The sequence below is a fragment of the Chiloscyllium plagiosum genome, chromosome 19 (assembly GCF_004010195.1).
Source record: "Chiloscyllium plagiosum isolate BGI_BamShark_2017 chromosome 19, ASM401019v2, whole genome shotgun sequence".
In the NCBI taxonomy this organism is placed as follows: domain Eukaryota; kingdom Metazoa; phylum Chordata; class Chondrichthyes; order Orectolobiformes; family Hemiscylliidae; genus Chiloscyllium; species Chiloscyllium plagiosum.
In genome coordinates this window covers 42,942,319-42,958,388 of record NC_057728.1, presented here as the reverse complement: position 1 = coordinate 42,958,388, position 16,070 = coordinate 42,942,319, and the positions used below count along the sequence as shown (strand labels likewise).

Sequence of the window (16,070 nt, the reverse complement as noted above, 5' to 3'; positions counted from 1 at the left end):
AAATCTCAAGAAATATTTCTTCGTCAGAAATGTGATAAATTTTCAAAACAAGTATGATCTTTGAAATTGTTTTCTAGTGAAAAGGTAGAAGGCTTGCCTAAATCTCATGTTATTTTTGAAATCAGTTTCTAAATGCTCTCCCTTCCACAATGAGAATGTCCTAGATTTGAAACGCAGTTATACAATGAATGCTGCAGGATTGGAACGGAAAAGCGAAAATGATGAGATTTATAAAATGTCTTTCGGGGTTTTATTCAGTTCTTAAATACAATTATTTTTTTGTCGACTAACGAATATTACGCTATTTACAAATATACAGTAGAACATGGTCTAACTTAGAGAACAACTTATGATTGAAGCTTTGAACACAAAGGCTGTTGTGCTCTGCGGTGGAAGCGGCCATACTGAAGGCCTGCGGCTTGAGGGTTTAAAGAACGTGATAAACCGGCTGGTTGGGAGTGGTGGGCTGCGAGGAATCGCTGACAGGCGGAGACATGGTCCTTCTATCCTGACCTGAAACAGGACAGCGCTCCAGGGAAGGTGAAATCCGCTCCACTATGTTGGACAGGTAGTCCAGACTGGAAACAGCCAGACCTCGGCTGCTGGAACAAACTATAGAAGAACAGAAATCGATCATGTGGTGATAAATGTGCAAACTTTATCAAACATGTAAACAATATACAAGTAACATATTTTGTAGAAATGTGCTTGACAAAAAAAGCCCCATTGTTCCATTCAGCTATCCCAAACTAATTCCACAATTCCAGTCTCATTCATAAACTTGCATTTATATAGTTCTTCCTGGGTATCGAATCGCTTGACAGCCAGTGAACTACATTTTGTAACGTAATCATTATTGAAATGAAGGAAAGGTGACGGCCACTTCACAGGCCGTAAAGAACCAACGAAAAGGCAATATGTTGATGACCAGGTAATACTATTTTGATGGAAGGATAAATATTCACTACGACAGAAGAGATTGTTCTCCTGCTTTTCCCTCAGATAGTGCCATGGGATCTTATATGTTGACCTAGGATAGTCAGGATCTTTATTCTATCACCACAAACATTGTACCTCTGACAGTACAGAGTTGGAAGAATAAGCCCTGATTGTTTGTGCTCGAGGAATACAGCCAAATTAAGACTAAAACACTTCTCGATTTTTAACTGGAGAGTCTCGTGTGCTTGTCATAAACTGCGCCTTAGAAGTTAATATCTAAATTCGTCAGTTTCAAGGTAGATTTATGATGAGATGTAAAATGATTTCATAAGAACATTAAAATGTACCGTTTTGTAATTCCGAACAATGAATGCGGTCAAAACTGACGTTCCTTCTAGACCAGACGGGGCTGTTGCATCCCATCTGCAAAAAAAAAACCCAAGGATATCAAAATAAAATCTTCCAAACCTTTCAGTTAAACCTTTATATAAATTCACCGTAACAAGTGACTTTATAGTGTATCCGTCAGGAGGCCTGGATAAGTAAAACAATGATTACCCCTGGACGGAAATAAGCCCATCTGTTCATTAGACATAGTTGGTTTCTTTGCCACACCATGGTTTTCTCACATAAAGCATGAGGCCTGTCTGTTTGCCTGTACAGAAATGTGCATTGCGTTATCCATGGAAAATGAATTGCATGTCTCTGCAGTTAACGGAAGCTACATTAATTGTGCCAGGTCAGATTTTCCCATACTAAATTCATATTAAAGCTTTGGCCCCGATTGTCAAAACGTAGCGCTGTAAGAATGTTTCACAAGTTGTTGTTTCAAATAACACAGCCTTTAGCTTGCTGCTGTTCTCGGCTCCTGTGGAGAGCAAAATGTGCAGAGGTGGGAAAGTCATCATCCCCGCATCCAAAGAGATCAATGTGTGTGGCAGCAACTTTGACTGAAGTGGCGAGAAGAAGCAGTCGGTCACACATAATGAGAGCCAGGCGCCACCTAAATCAAACCCTGAGCTCCACAGAACATTTCATCTAATTTCCAGCGAGTACTAATGAAGTTGTTGAACTGTAACTCCTCACCTCCCTTTCCCTTCCCAAGTTAAATCAGGGAATAAGTCACAGAAAGACTCCGACAACTGTGAATGCAACTTTTTGACTATTCTCCTTGCTGTCCCCTTCCTCCGTGGTTTCCCTTATGCCGTTTTGTGAACGCCGAACCCATCCTCAGAGTGAAAATATGGATAAAAATCGAGCTAGTTGGGGCTGTAGCATAGTGCAGTTATTCGGATGTTAATTGGGAAAAGTAACGGAAAGTCAGTTCACTGATAAGCGAATTGAAATGTTGAATGCACCTGAATAAACAACCTGATTGTTAATTACTTAGGACACTACAGTGCTCTCTTGGACAGTACTGATGGATTACTCGTTTTTAAAGACACCGTATCGGGTTTTTTTAAAAAGTAGTATTTTGGTAATTGCTCATTTACGTCCAAGAGAGGTTCACGACTATTTGAGATTCAAATGCATGTGGTAAAATCGAGTTCCGTTTGTTAACCATTGCAACCATTCAATTTGTGAAGCCAATGAGCTGGCATCATTTCCAGATTTTACACGAAAGGAGATGTCAGACAAAAGAATGTCTCCTTATACATCGTTCATCATTCTTTATCGGAAAGACAAAACAAGGTCATCAACTGCAAAGCTCTGATGAAATGACAAAGCCGCTTTCCCGAACAGACTTGTAATCGGTATGTTACACCGATACAGACCAGGTATTACTTCAGGACGCGAAGACGAAAACTTTATGAGCAAGTATTTTAATTAGGAATGGATCACCAAAACCATATGTTCTCGACCTGCATTTGTAATACAAAGAAACACACTGAGCTAATGTCATAAACAGACGGGCGCGCTGCATGTTAGATCTGCCAGGGTGAGTGGGTAGATCGATCATAGGAACGACCGAGAAAAACAAATGAATCAAACAGAATGATTCTGAACCAGATGCTGACTCGTACCATTTTTCTCTTCATTAATACAGACAACTTCATGCAGTGCATGCTGTTTCAATTCTGCAAGAATACATATGTATATTAATTCTGTGTGTGTTAGAGAAGGGGGATGCGGATTAAAATATTGTTGCTTACCATTTCGTCCGAGCAGTTGGACGTGGGACTTGCTGGCTCTGAGCTGACATTGTCAGGGAGACTGTAGTAACTCGCCACTTGTTCCCTCAGGAGCTCCTGCAGACTCTCGATGTAACTGATAGCATTTCTCAGAATCTCCACTTTAGGCAGCCTCTGGTTCGGGTTGGAGCTGGTGCACCTCTTCAGCGTCTCGAAAGCCTGGTTGACTTTCTTAAGCCTCCTCCTTTCCCTCATGGTGGCCGCCTTCCGCCTGTCGGTGCTGGAACTTTTCCGCTTGCAGGCTTTGCAAGCCCAGAGGAGACAGTGGCCCGCAGCCTGGTGGTGGCTGCTCGGGGCCCTGACATGCTTCTCTTCCTCCGGCCCGCGGGACTCCAACTTGTTATCTCGAAACACAAGTGCGCCGTGCTCAAACTCATCTGCGAACTCTGGCTCCTCGGGCGACGAGAGGCAAGAATGATCATAAAACAGGTCGGACGGAGAGAAGTGGCAGTCGACCATAATATCCATCATGAAATCCAACAGGTTTCGCTGTTGCTCACAACTCGCCCAGCCTCTCGGTACAATTAAACGAGGCGATGGAGTTTTAAGACAAACCTCGGTAAGGGTCAGAGAAAAGTACCCTGAACGTACACAGTAGAGCTCTTTATATACACGCTGGGATCTGTTACACGGCTAACATCCAGTCCGCCCCGCCCGCCATTAACCCTAGATCCATCCCATGGGACATCACTTTAACCCCTTGTTGGGTCGGGAAGATCTCCTCCCACAAGGCAAATAGGACCAACATTGAACCAACAGGCAAGAAAATCACTTCTGTACCAGGTTTAAGCAAACCAGAAAATTAATTATCACTCTCTATTTGAACAGGTTTTTGCTGAAACCTAATAAGATGCAAATAACAAATAATCCATAAAACCTGAGACATTATTATGGTCAGTAACCCGTTGGCGGGTGCATCTATAAATTTACTTCATGTCCTGCAGCATTGCTGCATCCAATGAGGTTTTAGTACCATTCATGTACCACTGGCTGATTTCTGCTTCAGAAAAAGAAAGTGCTAAAGGAGTTTATGTTGTATTCGGTGTACCTGATCACACAATTCACAATCAATAGGAAAAAAAACTGCTGCGTAGACACATAGGCTAGTCATTTTAGCGCCAATACCGTTGGATAGATTTTCCCGTTGCAATTCTGTTTCTCTGACCAACATTTCAATGTTAGGGGGCGGGGGTGTTGTGAAGTTAAAGCTCATCAGCATAATCTCCCAGCAGAGTCGTTTTCAATGTCGACATTTGAAATTACATCAACAAATGTAATTGCTGGTCGCGTTGGGGCTTTATTCATATAAATCCGAGAACGCTGATTTCAAATGGGTGCAACGGCGAACTTTTCCAGAGCGCCTCTGCAATAAAATACGCCATGAGGTTGTGGCTTTCTCTTTAAGACCAAATGTGTTTTCCGCAACAGGGTAGCGCTCTTGAAGAGTGCGAGTCAGACCCAACTTGCCCCACCTTCAGGCACGCTGCAGATTGGGAGCCAGCAGTTTTACTGCTCCCCAGGGTATGCTCATTTCACGGTTGAAGCAAATTCACACCGTTACAGATGCGGGCCAGCTGCACCTACACCAGTCCCCTTGAAGGTGCAAGCCTCTCCTTCACCAAAGTGTCAGGCAAAGTCACAGTCCGTGCTGACCAAACACTCGCAAAGTGTAAACGGCTCAACGAAGCTCTTAAGTGATCGTCGAATTGGCAACGACGGTTAACGAAACCGAACTGTGCTGTGAGCGGCAGTTCTCCATTTGGCTGTAATATCATTTCATTTGTCGAATTTTCTGTCAAAATTTCGGAGTTGGTTTATTTTCATTCACACTTAGTTTAAACACATCCCGAGCTGTTAGGGCACACCAGTTTGTTATTTGAAAAACAGCAAAACCTCGTCAAAATACTACATGCTGGCGAGTATTTAAACACATTGAGAGTTGTTTGTTCAAATGGTCCTTAACCTGCTTTAAAGTTGTTAGCCTCTTTGTGTAGTAAGGTTACACTGAATCTTCGGGCAACACTTGCAGCTCCTTTGGGACAAATAGCGGTGGCTTTAAGGAAGCGCCACTTTACAGCAGCGACTTGGTGTGTTTATTTCGAAGTCCGTTATCAAAACATGACCAGGCTTTAGGCTCAGAACAGCGAAGGTGAACGTACAACATACAGACCAGGAGGTTGTTGAGGAAATTGACTCTTACTCTTTGCTGATTGGGGGAACTGAGGCACTAAAAAAAACTCCCAACAAACGCAATTTTTCAGTGGTACTTGTTAGACGGCAAGACCAAACCTCACCAGCCCATTCAGCATTTGAACACCACAATCAAAAATACCTCTTGTTTTCTCCTTATAATCGAAACCCACTCTTTGTAATTCACTCCTTCACAAGTTTATGTATTGACTCATGGTACAGAATCAAATCACATCTTATCTGGCCTGACACCAATTGTTACAGTTAACCTGAGAATGTAACTTTCAAAAAGTTTGGTGATTTACATATGAAAGAAATGCAACTATCATGGTCATTCTAACAGATCAGAGACTTAACAAACAATGAAGGTATTTTTCAATGTATAATTTCAGTTACATCACACTGTAAACTTTTGCTATAAATTTTGTGTCTTACAATTGCGTACTCCACAACCACCTGATGAAGGAGCAGCGCTCCGAAAGCTCCAATTAAACCTGTTGGGCTATAACCTGGTGTTGTGTGATTTTTAAATCAAATCATTGGCAACGTTTAATGATTGTGCTAACAACTAATGTTCTTTTTGCTCGTCTTAAGAGTCTGATCTCCCACAACCGATGTTGAGTGCGTTAAACCATTTGCACTATCAAATAAACTTCTCATGCGCCCTGTAAAACCAAGTGTCTCAAAGCTCATTGAATGCTTATGTCTCCCGGTTTTTGTCCGCATCCCATTTAAACAATTTGGACCTGCTCAATCGATTTGAAATTAAGTGGAATTCTCGCTGATTGTGAGTCAGAAACACAAGGACTGTGCGCAGTGCGCGTTCCAACTTTCATGGGGAGTGCAGCCAGGATTTGCATTACATCTGTCAGAACGTTTGGAACGTGTCTTTGCGACCTTTCCCCATATCTCGCGAACTAACATTCAGGCCCACATTCAATCCGTTTAGTACTTGGCTGGGACAGCTGAAGAAGACATTGAGTTTTGCTGTTCTAACCGCCTTCCGAGAGAGATCAAAGTAAATTTCTTCTCCAAGGCTCCCACAAGGGGGAAGATCTCCCACATTTTCCTTCTGAAGGGCAAACCGGGCCAGCCACTTGCCAACTGTACAATGATTATTACTTTTACCGAATTTACATGATCATTAAAGTGTTTACAGAAGGTCACGTGCGCTTTAAGAAAAAAACAGTATAGTGCCAGTAAAATACTGTGCTTATACCAAGCAATCAACATATGGATCTGAAGTGGGGTTCTCATTGTACAACGCGAGACTTGTACAGTGACCAGTGTGATCCAACTGCACAGCACTGATTCTTCCGGACTGCCGTGCAAATTCGGAATGTTATCTGACTAGTGAGGAAACTCAATACGCCGCAAGGTTGCGTGGATCCGGCAATCTTAGACTCACACACCAGAATGTCTTTAAAATAAAGACATCCAACATCACATCTCGCCAACAGAAGTTGAAAATTGATGAGTGAACTAACTTCTGTTTGTCACTAAACTCTCCCACAAAGAATTACAGTGTTCGAAATCAGAGCATTGCATCTTCTCAGCGTGGACTCTGAAAACATGGCACATGGTTTAACAGCAGTTTGCAGACTTTTGCTGTCTATGCAGCAGTCTGCCATCAAGCCTTTGTCTAAACATTTTATCTGAGATTTTCATCTCGAATTATTTTGTTTGTTATTGCCACTAGTTAATTAATTTTCTAATCAGGAGCGCTGGAAGTTTGGTCGTTTTATGAAATAATCGTGACTAAGCCGTGTTTAAAATACAAATAAATACTCCCTTTTCGGGTTAAGCATTAGAGATTAGGTTCTGAAAACGAAACCTTGGTTCTGTCTTTAAACACTGTGGACAGCAGATATGATCTCCAACTCGAATCACTTTTATTAGTTTTTCAGCAGAGAATTTTGCAACCAAATCCCTCTGGACAAAACATAGATTGAATCCCGATCTCTGATCTCGTGTACACCAGTACTTGCCTTTTGCATCTATCAGGTATGTTTTCTTTGGATGTAAAGTCAGATACTAATCGTCATAATTAATACCAAACAATCTTTTCAAGAGATTTTTTAAAATGAAGCCGGGTTAAAGTTACCAGAGTTTGTTTCTAAAGAGATAATTTTTGTCCAATAGTAATGAACGTTTGTAGCAATTATTAGCAGGTGTTATAAGTCTTACCCAATAATAGCGCTGACGACACTGCAGTTGTAAACTGGAGTTACAATGGTATTTTAAAGACACATTGTGCTACAGTAGACAAAGGATAATGGCCTTTAAACCTTTAACCAACTAAGAAACAAGTACTGGCGTTTTTCAAATAAAGTTTGAATAGTTCACAATGGCAAGTAAATATCAAACGTTAGTGATTAATATCCCGCGTCAAGTTATACAGGAATATTTATCTTCCCCAAATCCCTGCAACCTGAAGTTACCATTTATTGATAAAAGAAGTCAAATGCATTTTTAAATGTTTCCAAAAACAGTTTTGCTTGACCATTCTTGAAAGCATGGTTAATACTGTAATTAATACATTCCCCACTTTACAATTTTAACTGTTTACTGAGAGACGTCCAAACCTTAGCAGTCATTGCTGTGAGGATATTCGGAGAGATTGCAAAACACTTTCTCTATTCTGCATGTTCACCTGCCCTTTGCAAATGTATGGGATTTTCCTGAACACTGGAAATTAATTCAGGAATATTGAAGTACTGGTTGTCTCAACAATGGATGCCCCACCTCCGTACTCGTGGGTTCGAGTGGCTGTTGGAGGGGAGGACCATGGCAGCGAGGGTGACCAAGGTCAGGGACGCGCTGGGTGCCAGAGGCCTGGGCTGGACGCTGCTGCAGGACATAGCGAGCAGGGCAGCAATAGACGCCTTAAAACGGCGGTGCTCGGACCCGACGTAGTGCACCAGTTGGAGGATGCGCAGGTGTGCGGTGGGATCCTGTCTGTGCTCACCCCTGCCCGGACAGAATTTCACATTGGCCCCAAGGTCCCGTACTTCCCGCGGGAGCCTGTGCCCCACAACCTGAGCCGCCTCTGGAATTTTAATTTTGTCCCTTTTAAGGACATAAAAAGGCAGGCCATGTATTGACTGCTGCTGCACACCGTCCACCTCTTCTCCCTCATCCACCGCCTGGACATGCCTTGGCATGCCCATTTGCCACTGGGCAGTGGGGATCCCCAGTGGAGGGCTCTCTATGTGGGAGTCCCCCCCCCCCCCTCCCTTTCTCTTGGGGATCTGGGGTGGAGGGTGCTGCATGCAGTGGTCCCCTGCAACCGCAGGTTGCAGTGGTTCACGGACTCCCAGCCCAACTGCTTGTTCTGTGGTGCTGTGGAGTCCGTGGACCATGTATATATTGGGTGTGGGCGTTTACACTCCCTTTTTAATTTTCTTAAAAATCTCCTCCTCTGCTTTTGGTTGCACTTCAGTCCCATGCTCCTGATCTTCGGACATCCTGTACAGAGGAGGGAGGGCAGGTCTGAAGACCTCCTCGTGGGTCTGCTCCTGGGCCTGGCCAAACTGGCTATAAACTGGTCCAGGAAGCGGGCCGTGGAGGGGTCGTTAGGGCCGACTGTCTGCCCCTCTTCCACGGTTACGTTAGAGCCTGGTGTCTCTGGAAAAGGAGCATGCGGTGTCCACTAACACCCTGGAGTTGTTCAGGGAGAGGTGGGCACCGCAAGGAGTGGAGTGCATTACTTCCCCCTCCAACTCTATTTTGATTTAATACCAGCCCTCCCCTTCACCTTTTGATCACACAGCATTGCCCTTTGATGTGAAGGGCGCTGCTTGTCACTGGCCGCTCGGGTGTTTCCTTTCTTCCTGGTGGTGGAAACTGAATAAAGAATCGTGCACCTTGTGTCTCTCACTGTATCTCACACCTGCACACACACACCATGGGTGCTGGGGAAAAAATAAGCACTACTGCAGTTAGGTGGTAGTGTGGGGGTAAAAAAAAAAGAAAAAAAAAACAGGAGTGTTAGAAGTAAAAAAAAAACAGGAGATTAAAATAAGCACTACTGCAGTTTGGCGGTAGTGTGGGGGTAATAAAAAAGTATTCTGTGAACTCTTTAATTATTCCTGTAAACATCGTGATTATATCTTTAAAAAAAAATTCCATACTTCAACAGTGAATTTAATCCATCCTGGTCAAAAAGAATCTTACAGCACAAAAGGTGTCATTCAGACCATCTTACCTCTGCAGGCTCTTGTAGGAGGCATTCGCGCTCTGTCACATTTCCATACAATCCAACAAATGATTCTTTTTAAAGTATTAATACAATCACATTTAAGAGCTCAATGTGTAAAATTAAAGCTCATGGGATTTGGTGTTGCGATGGATAGTAAATTGGTCAGCAGACAGGAAACAAACAGTAGCAATAAACAGGTCTTCTGCTGAATGACAGGCAGTGGCTAGTAGGGTTCTGCAGGGATCAGTACTAGGACCACAGCTATTCACAAAATATGTTAATGATTTAGGTGAGAGAATGGCATGTAATATCTCAAAATTTGTAGATGTGAAAGGGTGAGCTGTGAGGAGAATGCAGAGATGTTGCAGTGTGATTTGGACATGCAGTGTAAGTGGGCAAATGATGGCAGATGCAGTAAACTGTGGATAAATGTGAGGTTATCCACTTTGGTAGCAAAAATAAGAAGGCAGATTATTATTTGAATGGATATAAATTGAGAGATGGGAATATTTAATAAGATCTGAGTGTCATTGTGCAGCAGTCACTGAAAATATGTATGCAGGTGCAGCACGCAGCAAAGAAATCAAACGACAGAGCGGGAGGATTTGAGGAAAGGAAGAAGGATGTCTTTGTGCCATTATACAGGGCATTTGTGAAGACGCACCTGGAATATTGTTTTGGTCTTCTGATCTGAGGAAGGACGTTCTTGCTATAGAGGAAGTGTAATGAAAATTTACCATATTGATTCTTGGGATGGCAGGACTGATATATGAGGAGAGATTGAATTGGTTAGGAGTGTATTTAGTAGTAATTAGGAGAATAGCAATGGGGGGAGCTCACAGAAATGTATAACATTCTAACTGGACTAGACAGGTTACACGTAGGAAGGATATTTTTGATGGTGGGGGAGTTCAGAACCAGCGTCATACCTTAAGGATAAGCAGTAAATCTTTTAGGACTGAGATGAGGCGAAAACTAATCTTCCCCCACCAGATGAAGGAGCGGTGCTCTGAAAGCTAGTGCTTCCAATTAAACCTGTTGGACTATAACCTGGTGTTGTGTGATTTTTAACATTCTTCTCCCAGAGAGTGATGAGCCTGTGAAATCGACTGCCGCAGAAAGTGATTGATGCCAAAACATTCCGTGTCTTCAAGAAGGAATAGATAAAGGAAGTAGCTAAAGTGATCTAGGATTGGGGAGGGGGAGGTGTGAGCGAGGTTGGGATTAGGGTATTGAGTTCAATGATCAGATGTGATCATATTGAATGGTGGAGCAGGCTCAAGGGGTTACATAGCCTACTTCTTTTTATATCTTCTATGTTTTCTTTATCTCTAATTCCAGTTTGAAAGATACCATTAACTCTGTTCCCACTGTCCTTTCAGGCAATGTATTCCTGATTGTAACAACTCATTAACTATATTCTTACAATTCTTTCTGCCAATTACATCAAATTTGAACTTCGGACTGACCAACCCTTCTGCCAGTAAAAACGTTTACTTTATCAAATCTCATCACGATTTCAATCAAAGTTTTATTTTACCTTCTCTGCTTTAGGGCAATGATTCCAATGCTCATTGGGATAAAAATATCAACTTGAATTGCTATACGTTTAATAAAGTAAATCATCCAAAGATACTTTGCAAGTGGGTTATAAGGCATAATTTGACACTGAAATATGACCGATAGATATGTCGGTGACTATATTTAATATAGAGATAAGTAAGTTATTGATCAACAAGGGGATCAAAGGTTATGGGGAGAAAGCAAGATAATGGGGTAGAAAAACCTATCAGTCATGATTGAATGAGCAGACTCAATGAGCCAAATAGCTTAATTTCTGCTCCAATGCCTTATGGTCTTATGGTGGTGTTATGGACCAGATTAAACCCATTCAAAATAAAGAAGGAGATAGGTTAATTTTTTATCTTACTTAAAGGCAAATGTAAGGCACCGTGTTCAAGATTGATTTGTTCTTGATTGGTTCACTACTAGGCTTTAAGCAAAACATACTTTATTCTAACAACATAGTTAAAATAGAAACAGAAAAAAAAATTGACATAACTTTAACTCTATTGAAATACTTAATAAAATGAGAGGAATAGATAGAGTCAATAGCCAGAGACTTTTCCACAGGGCAGGATTGACTGGTACGAAAAGGCATTGTTTGAAGATATTAGGAGGAAGGTATAAAGGAGACATTGGGGTAGGTTCTTTAAGCAGAGAGTTGGGAATGCATGGAATGCATTGCCAGTTGAGGTGGTGGAAGCGAAGTCATTGGGGACATTTAAGCGACTGCTGGACATGCACATGGATAGCAGTGAGTTGAGGGGTGTGTAGGTTAAATTACTATATTTTACATTAGGATTAAGTCTAAGCACAACATTGTGGGCCTAAGGGCCTGTTCTGTGCTGTACTTTTCTATGTTCTATGTTCTAATAATATTTTATTTAACTACTAATCATCAACTATTCTAATATAGCAGCACCTCATAAACACCCTTGGCAAAGACAAATTCAGCAAAACAGGTTTTCCTCACTTGCGATGTCCTCCAGTCCATGAGAAAACACTAAAAGAAACAATCTAACAGCAGAGAGAGAACTCAAGCTTTTTACTGTAGCAGAGAGAGAGAGCTGTATCTATCAGCTTCAACAGCCAAAAATCCCAAATTAAAGCAAAACTAAAACACTGGATCCATGTTAGGCTGACTCCACCCACTCATGCTTCTTTTGTCTAATTTTAAAAAAATCTCTGGGAGCTCAAATCTGTTTACCCTATTGCTTCTGAAGCAGACATTCCCTACCACTGGCAACTCCTCTCTGCAATAGTAACACCACTGAACACATCCCTCTTCAGGGCGCAGCATCGTCACAATGGTCCAAAGTTTAAACAAAAAGGTTGACTTTAATGTGATTGGGTGAAAGAGAGGCAAAGCAATCCAGAATTTAGCATCTTGACAGCTAATGGAGTAGTTCAAACTGGGATATTCAAGAGGCAAGAATCTGAGGACTCAGATGTTAAACAATATCGTTTAGTTTTGTGCAGCAGAGACTAAAGAGGTGAGGAAACCTAAAGCTAGAATAGAAAACCCTGCTGACAATTTTAATATTGCAGCGTTGCTAAAACTGAGACAATGTCGCCAACATACAGGAATCATGGGTGAGCAGGACATTAGCAGTGGTGTTTCAGATTACCTTAATTTTAAACAGCATAGAACATAGGTTGATCAAGACAGCATTGGGATAGTGAAGTCTAGAGGTAACGAAGGCATGGATGAGCAGTAGGTCATCAGTAGATTTACACAAACTGGGGTAACATCAGGGGACACTGTGGAAGTGGAAATAAAGAGTTTTAGTTTTAGTGATGGCATTGATATGTTTGTTGGAAGCCTGTCTAGGAGTCAAATATAAACAAATATGTGAACATTATGAACAAGAAATTAGGGCAAGAGTGTGTTCAGGAACAGAAAGTTGGGTTTCCCAGTATTAATTTGGAAAAAATATTTGCTGAAACAGCGCTGGATGTTGAACAAGCAGTCTGGCAATTGGGAAACAGTGGAGGAGTCTAGAGAGCTGCTGGTGAGGTGGAGTTCAGTGTCATTAATGTATATTCAGAAAGAAGCATTGATTTTATCACAGAATAGTATGTTGATAGGAAACAGGGAGTAGGCAATGAGATTCCTGAGGGCTACCAAAGGTATGGTTTGGGAGTGAGAAGGAAAGCTATTGAAAATGATTCTCCAGCTATGATTAGATAGATCATAATGGAGCCATGCAAGTGCAGTCCCAATTGGACAACAAAATAGAAAGGCAATAGAAGAGAATAACATGATCAATTATGCCAAATTCTGCACACTGGCAAAGTAAGATTAAATTAGTTCACCTTTATCACAGTCACATGAAATGTTACTTGTGGCTTTGTTTTGAGCTGTTTTGGTATTCTGGCAAGGGCAGCAGCCTGACTGGATGAGTTTCTACATGGAATTCTTCGAATGATCAGTACAAATTTGGGAGCTGACAACACATTTAAGTACTTTGGAGAGGAGAGAAATGTTTGCGTTGGCATGATAAAGTCGTTTTCAAGTCTGAGGAAGCCAAGGATGTTTAAAATTATTTCTTGGGATCTGAGCATTACCATCAAGGTCAGCATTTACACCCCATATCTAAAAGCTCTTCAGATAGTGTTAGTGAGTCACTTATTCGAACCGCTATGGACAATATGGTAGAAGTGCAACTGAATTGCAGTTGGGAAGGGAGTTCCAATGTTTTGACCCAGTGATAGTGAAGGAGAAGGAATATAGTTCTAAATCAATGTGATGAGTGACTTGGATTGGAAATTTCAAGTGGTGGTGTTCCCAAGAATCTGCTGGGTTTTTTTCTTCTAGGTAGTTTGCGTGTTTCAGTGGTACTGTTGAAAGAGCTAGAGTTAGGGAGAATTATTGCAGTGTATCTTGTAGGTGGAAAACACTGCTGCCACAGTGCATTGTGCTAAATGTTTAAAGTGTTTAAGATAAGGACTGATTGTGAATCAAGTGTGATGCTTTATCCTCCATGATATGGAGATTCCTGACGGTTGTCAGAACATTGGAATAGAAGGGGGCCATTCAACCTGTTGAACCTGCCCTGTAGAATTATCATAGATGGTTGAACTTGTCAATGCCTCCTACTCTCCCCATCCCCATATCCCTCTACATTGATCAATGCCTATGGTGAGAAAGCAGAGTTAATTTTTTTGAATCCAGTGACCCTTCTGCAGAACTGGTTACTGGACTCAAAACGTTAACTCTGTGTTTTCTTCACAACTGTTGTGAGACCTGTAGATTTTCCTCAGCAATTTCTATTATTGTTTCAGATTTACAATTCCTTGTCTTATTTTAGAAATCCATCCATCACTACATTAAACATGGACAAAGACTGATTTTTTACAGTCTTTGCAGTAGAGAATTCCAAAGGTTCACAAAATGTTGTGTAAATAAAATTCTCCTCACTTTGAATCTTGTGCTATCCCCATAATTTTTGAAATGTGTCTCCTGGTTCTAGACTCTCCAGCCAAGGGAAACAATTTACCTGCATCTGCTCTGCATATTCCTTTAATTTGGAAGGTCTCATTCTTTGATACTTTCGAGAATACAGGCCCAGTTCTCCCAGTCTCTGTTCATAGGTTAGTCTTGCTATCCCAGGAACAAGTCTGGTGAATCTTTATTGAACTGTCTCCATGGCAATACTATCTTTTTGAGATAAGAAAACCAAAGCAGAACAAGCACTCCAGAACCACATATAAGTGAAGCAAGACTTCACTACTTCTGTACCGGAATCATCCCACAATAAAAGGCTAGCATTCCATTCACTTTCCTGACAGCTTGCTCCATCTGCTGTTGGAGCTCCACTCACCTGTGGAGCAGATTCTCTGATACTGCTGAGTTATGTCTTTCAGTTAGAGGTCAGCCTGTTTGGAATCAGGAGTTGAGTTGCTCACGATGGAACTTCCAGTCTCCGACTTACTCTTGTAACCACTGTATTTACAAGGCGGTTTTATTTAATTTCACAATCAGTGGGAAGCCAGGGCATCGGCTATGATAATCACATTGAATACGAATGGGCTCTGGTTAGATTCTCTTTTTGGAGATGATTGAGGTTTGGCATTTGTGTGGTACAATGTGTTTTACTGTGGAGAAGGCAATGGCAGCAAACTTAAAGTAAGGGGACAATAAGTAAATGGAGAAAGTGAGGACTGCAGATGCTGAAGATCAGAGCTGAGAGTGTAGTGTTGGAAAAGCATGCAAGTCAGGCAGCATTTGAAGAGCAGGAATTCTGATGAAGGGCTTATGCCCAAAAAGTCAAGTCTTCTGTTCCTGGGAGGCTGCCTGACCTGCTGTGCTTTTCCAGCACTGCACTTTTGATTAAGTAAATGGAGAAGCATTACTGGTACCAGATAATTTAGAAATAAGGAAGGGAAGTTGGATTGTCAGCAGCTTAGTAGGAATAGGGTTGAGAATTGTGGATCTCATGGACTAGATGAGTTTGGAGAGGACATGAGGGAAAACAGGACAGCTATTACATAGTTCACAATGAGGACAGGGTAAACTTTAAAGAAAGCTTGGCTTGGTGAGAGGAAGAGAAGGGAATAAATGAGGCAATTGATTGGATTATCTTTGTATTAGTAACAAAGAAGTCCATGAGCTCCTCACACTGTTCATTGAATGTGAAGGTGGAGGAGACAGAGTAGAGTGGTTTAAAATGATGATCTATGGGAAAGAAAAAGAGTTGGGGACTATATTTGCTTTCCAGCACTCTCCTAGAATAGCATGCAGTTTCAGCAAATGATACCAATATCTATGAATGCTTCTGAAAATGTGTTGCTGGAAAAGCGCAGCAGGTCAGGCAGCATCCAAGGAACAGGTGAATCAACGTTTTGGGCATAAGCCCTTCCTCAGGAATGAGGAAAGTGTGTCCAGCAGGCTAAGATAAAAGGTAGGGAGGAGGGACTTGGGGGAGGGGCATTGGAAATGCGATAGGTGGAAGGAGGTCAAGGTGAGGGTGATAGGCCGGAGT

General features: G+C 41.8%; 2 protein-coding genes across 2 annotated transcripts in view; both read right to left on the bottom strand.

The window, feature by feature from the left end:
• Positions 1 to 217: 217 nt before the first annotated feature.
• myf5 (myogenic factor 5) lies at positions 218 to 5,593 on the bottom strand. The gene is made up of 3 exons (XM_043709669.1): positions 3,093 to 5,593; positions 1,287 to 1,362; positions 218 to 612 (listed from the first exon to the last, which is right to left on the bottom strand). Exons 1-3 carry the CDS (start codon positions 3,600 to 3,602, stop codon positions 428 to 430), a joined length of 771 nt encoding a protein of 256 aa, XP_043565604.1. The 5' UTR covers positions 3,603 to 5,593; the 3' UTR covers positions 218 to 427.
• Positions 5,594 to 12,745: 7,152 nt separating this feature from the next.
• The window catches only part of myf6 (myogenic factor 6), a 25,474-nt gene continuing 22,149 nt past the window's right edge, over positions 12,746 to 16,070 (bottom strand). Inside the window, exon 4 of the mRNA XM_043709670.1 lies at positions 12,746 to 12,846. Within this exon, the coding sequence (XP_043565605.1) occupies positions 12,837 to 12,846 (10 nt within the window). The 3' untranslated portion in view covers positions 12,746 to 12,836. The remainder of the gene's footprint in view (positions 12,847 to 16,070) is intronic.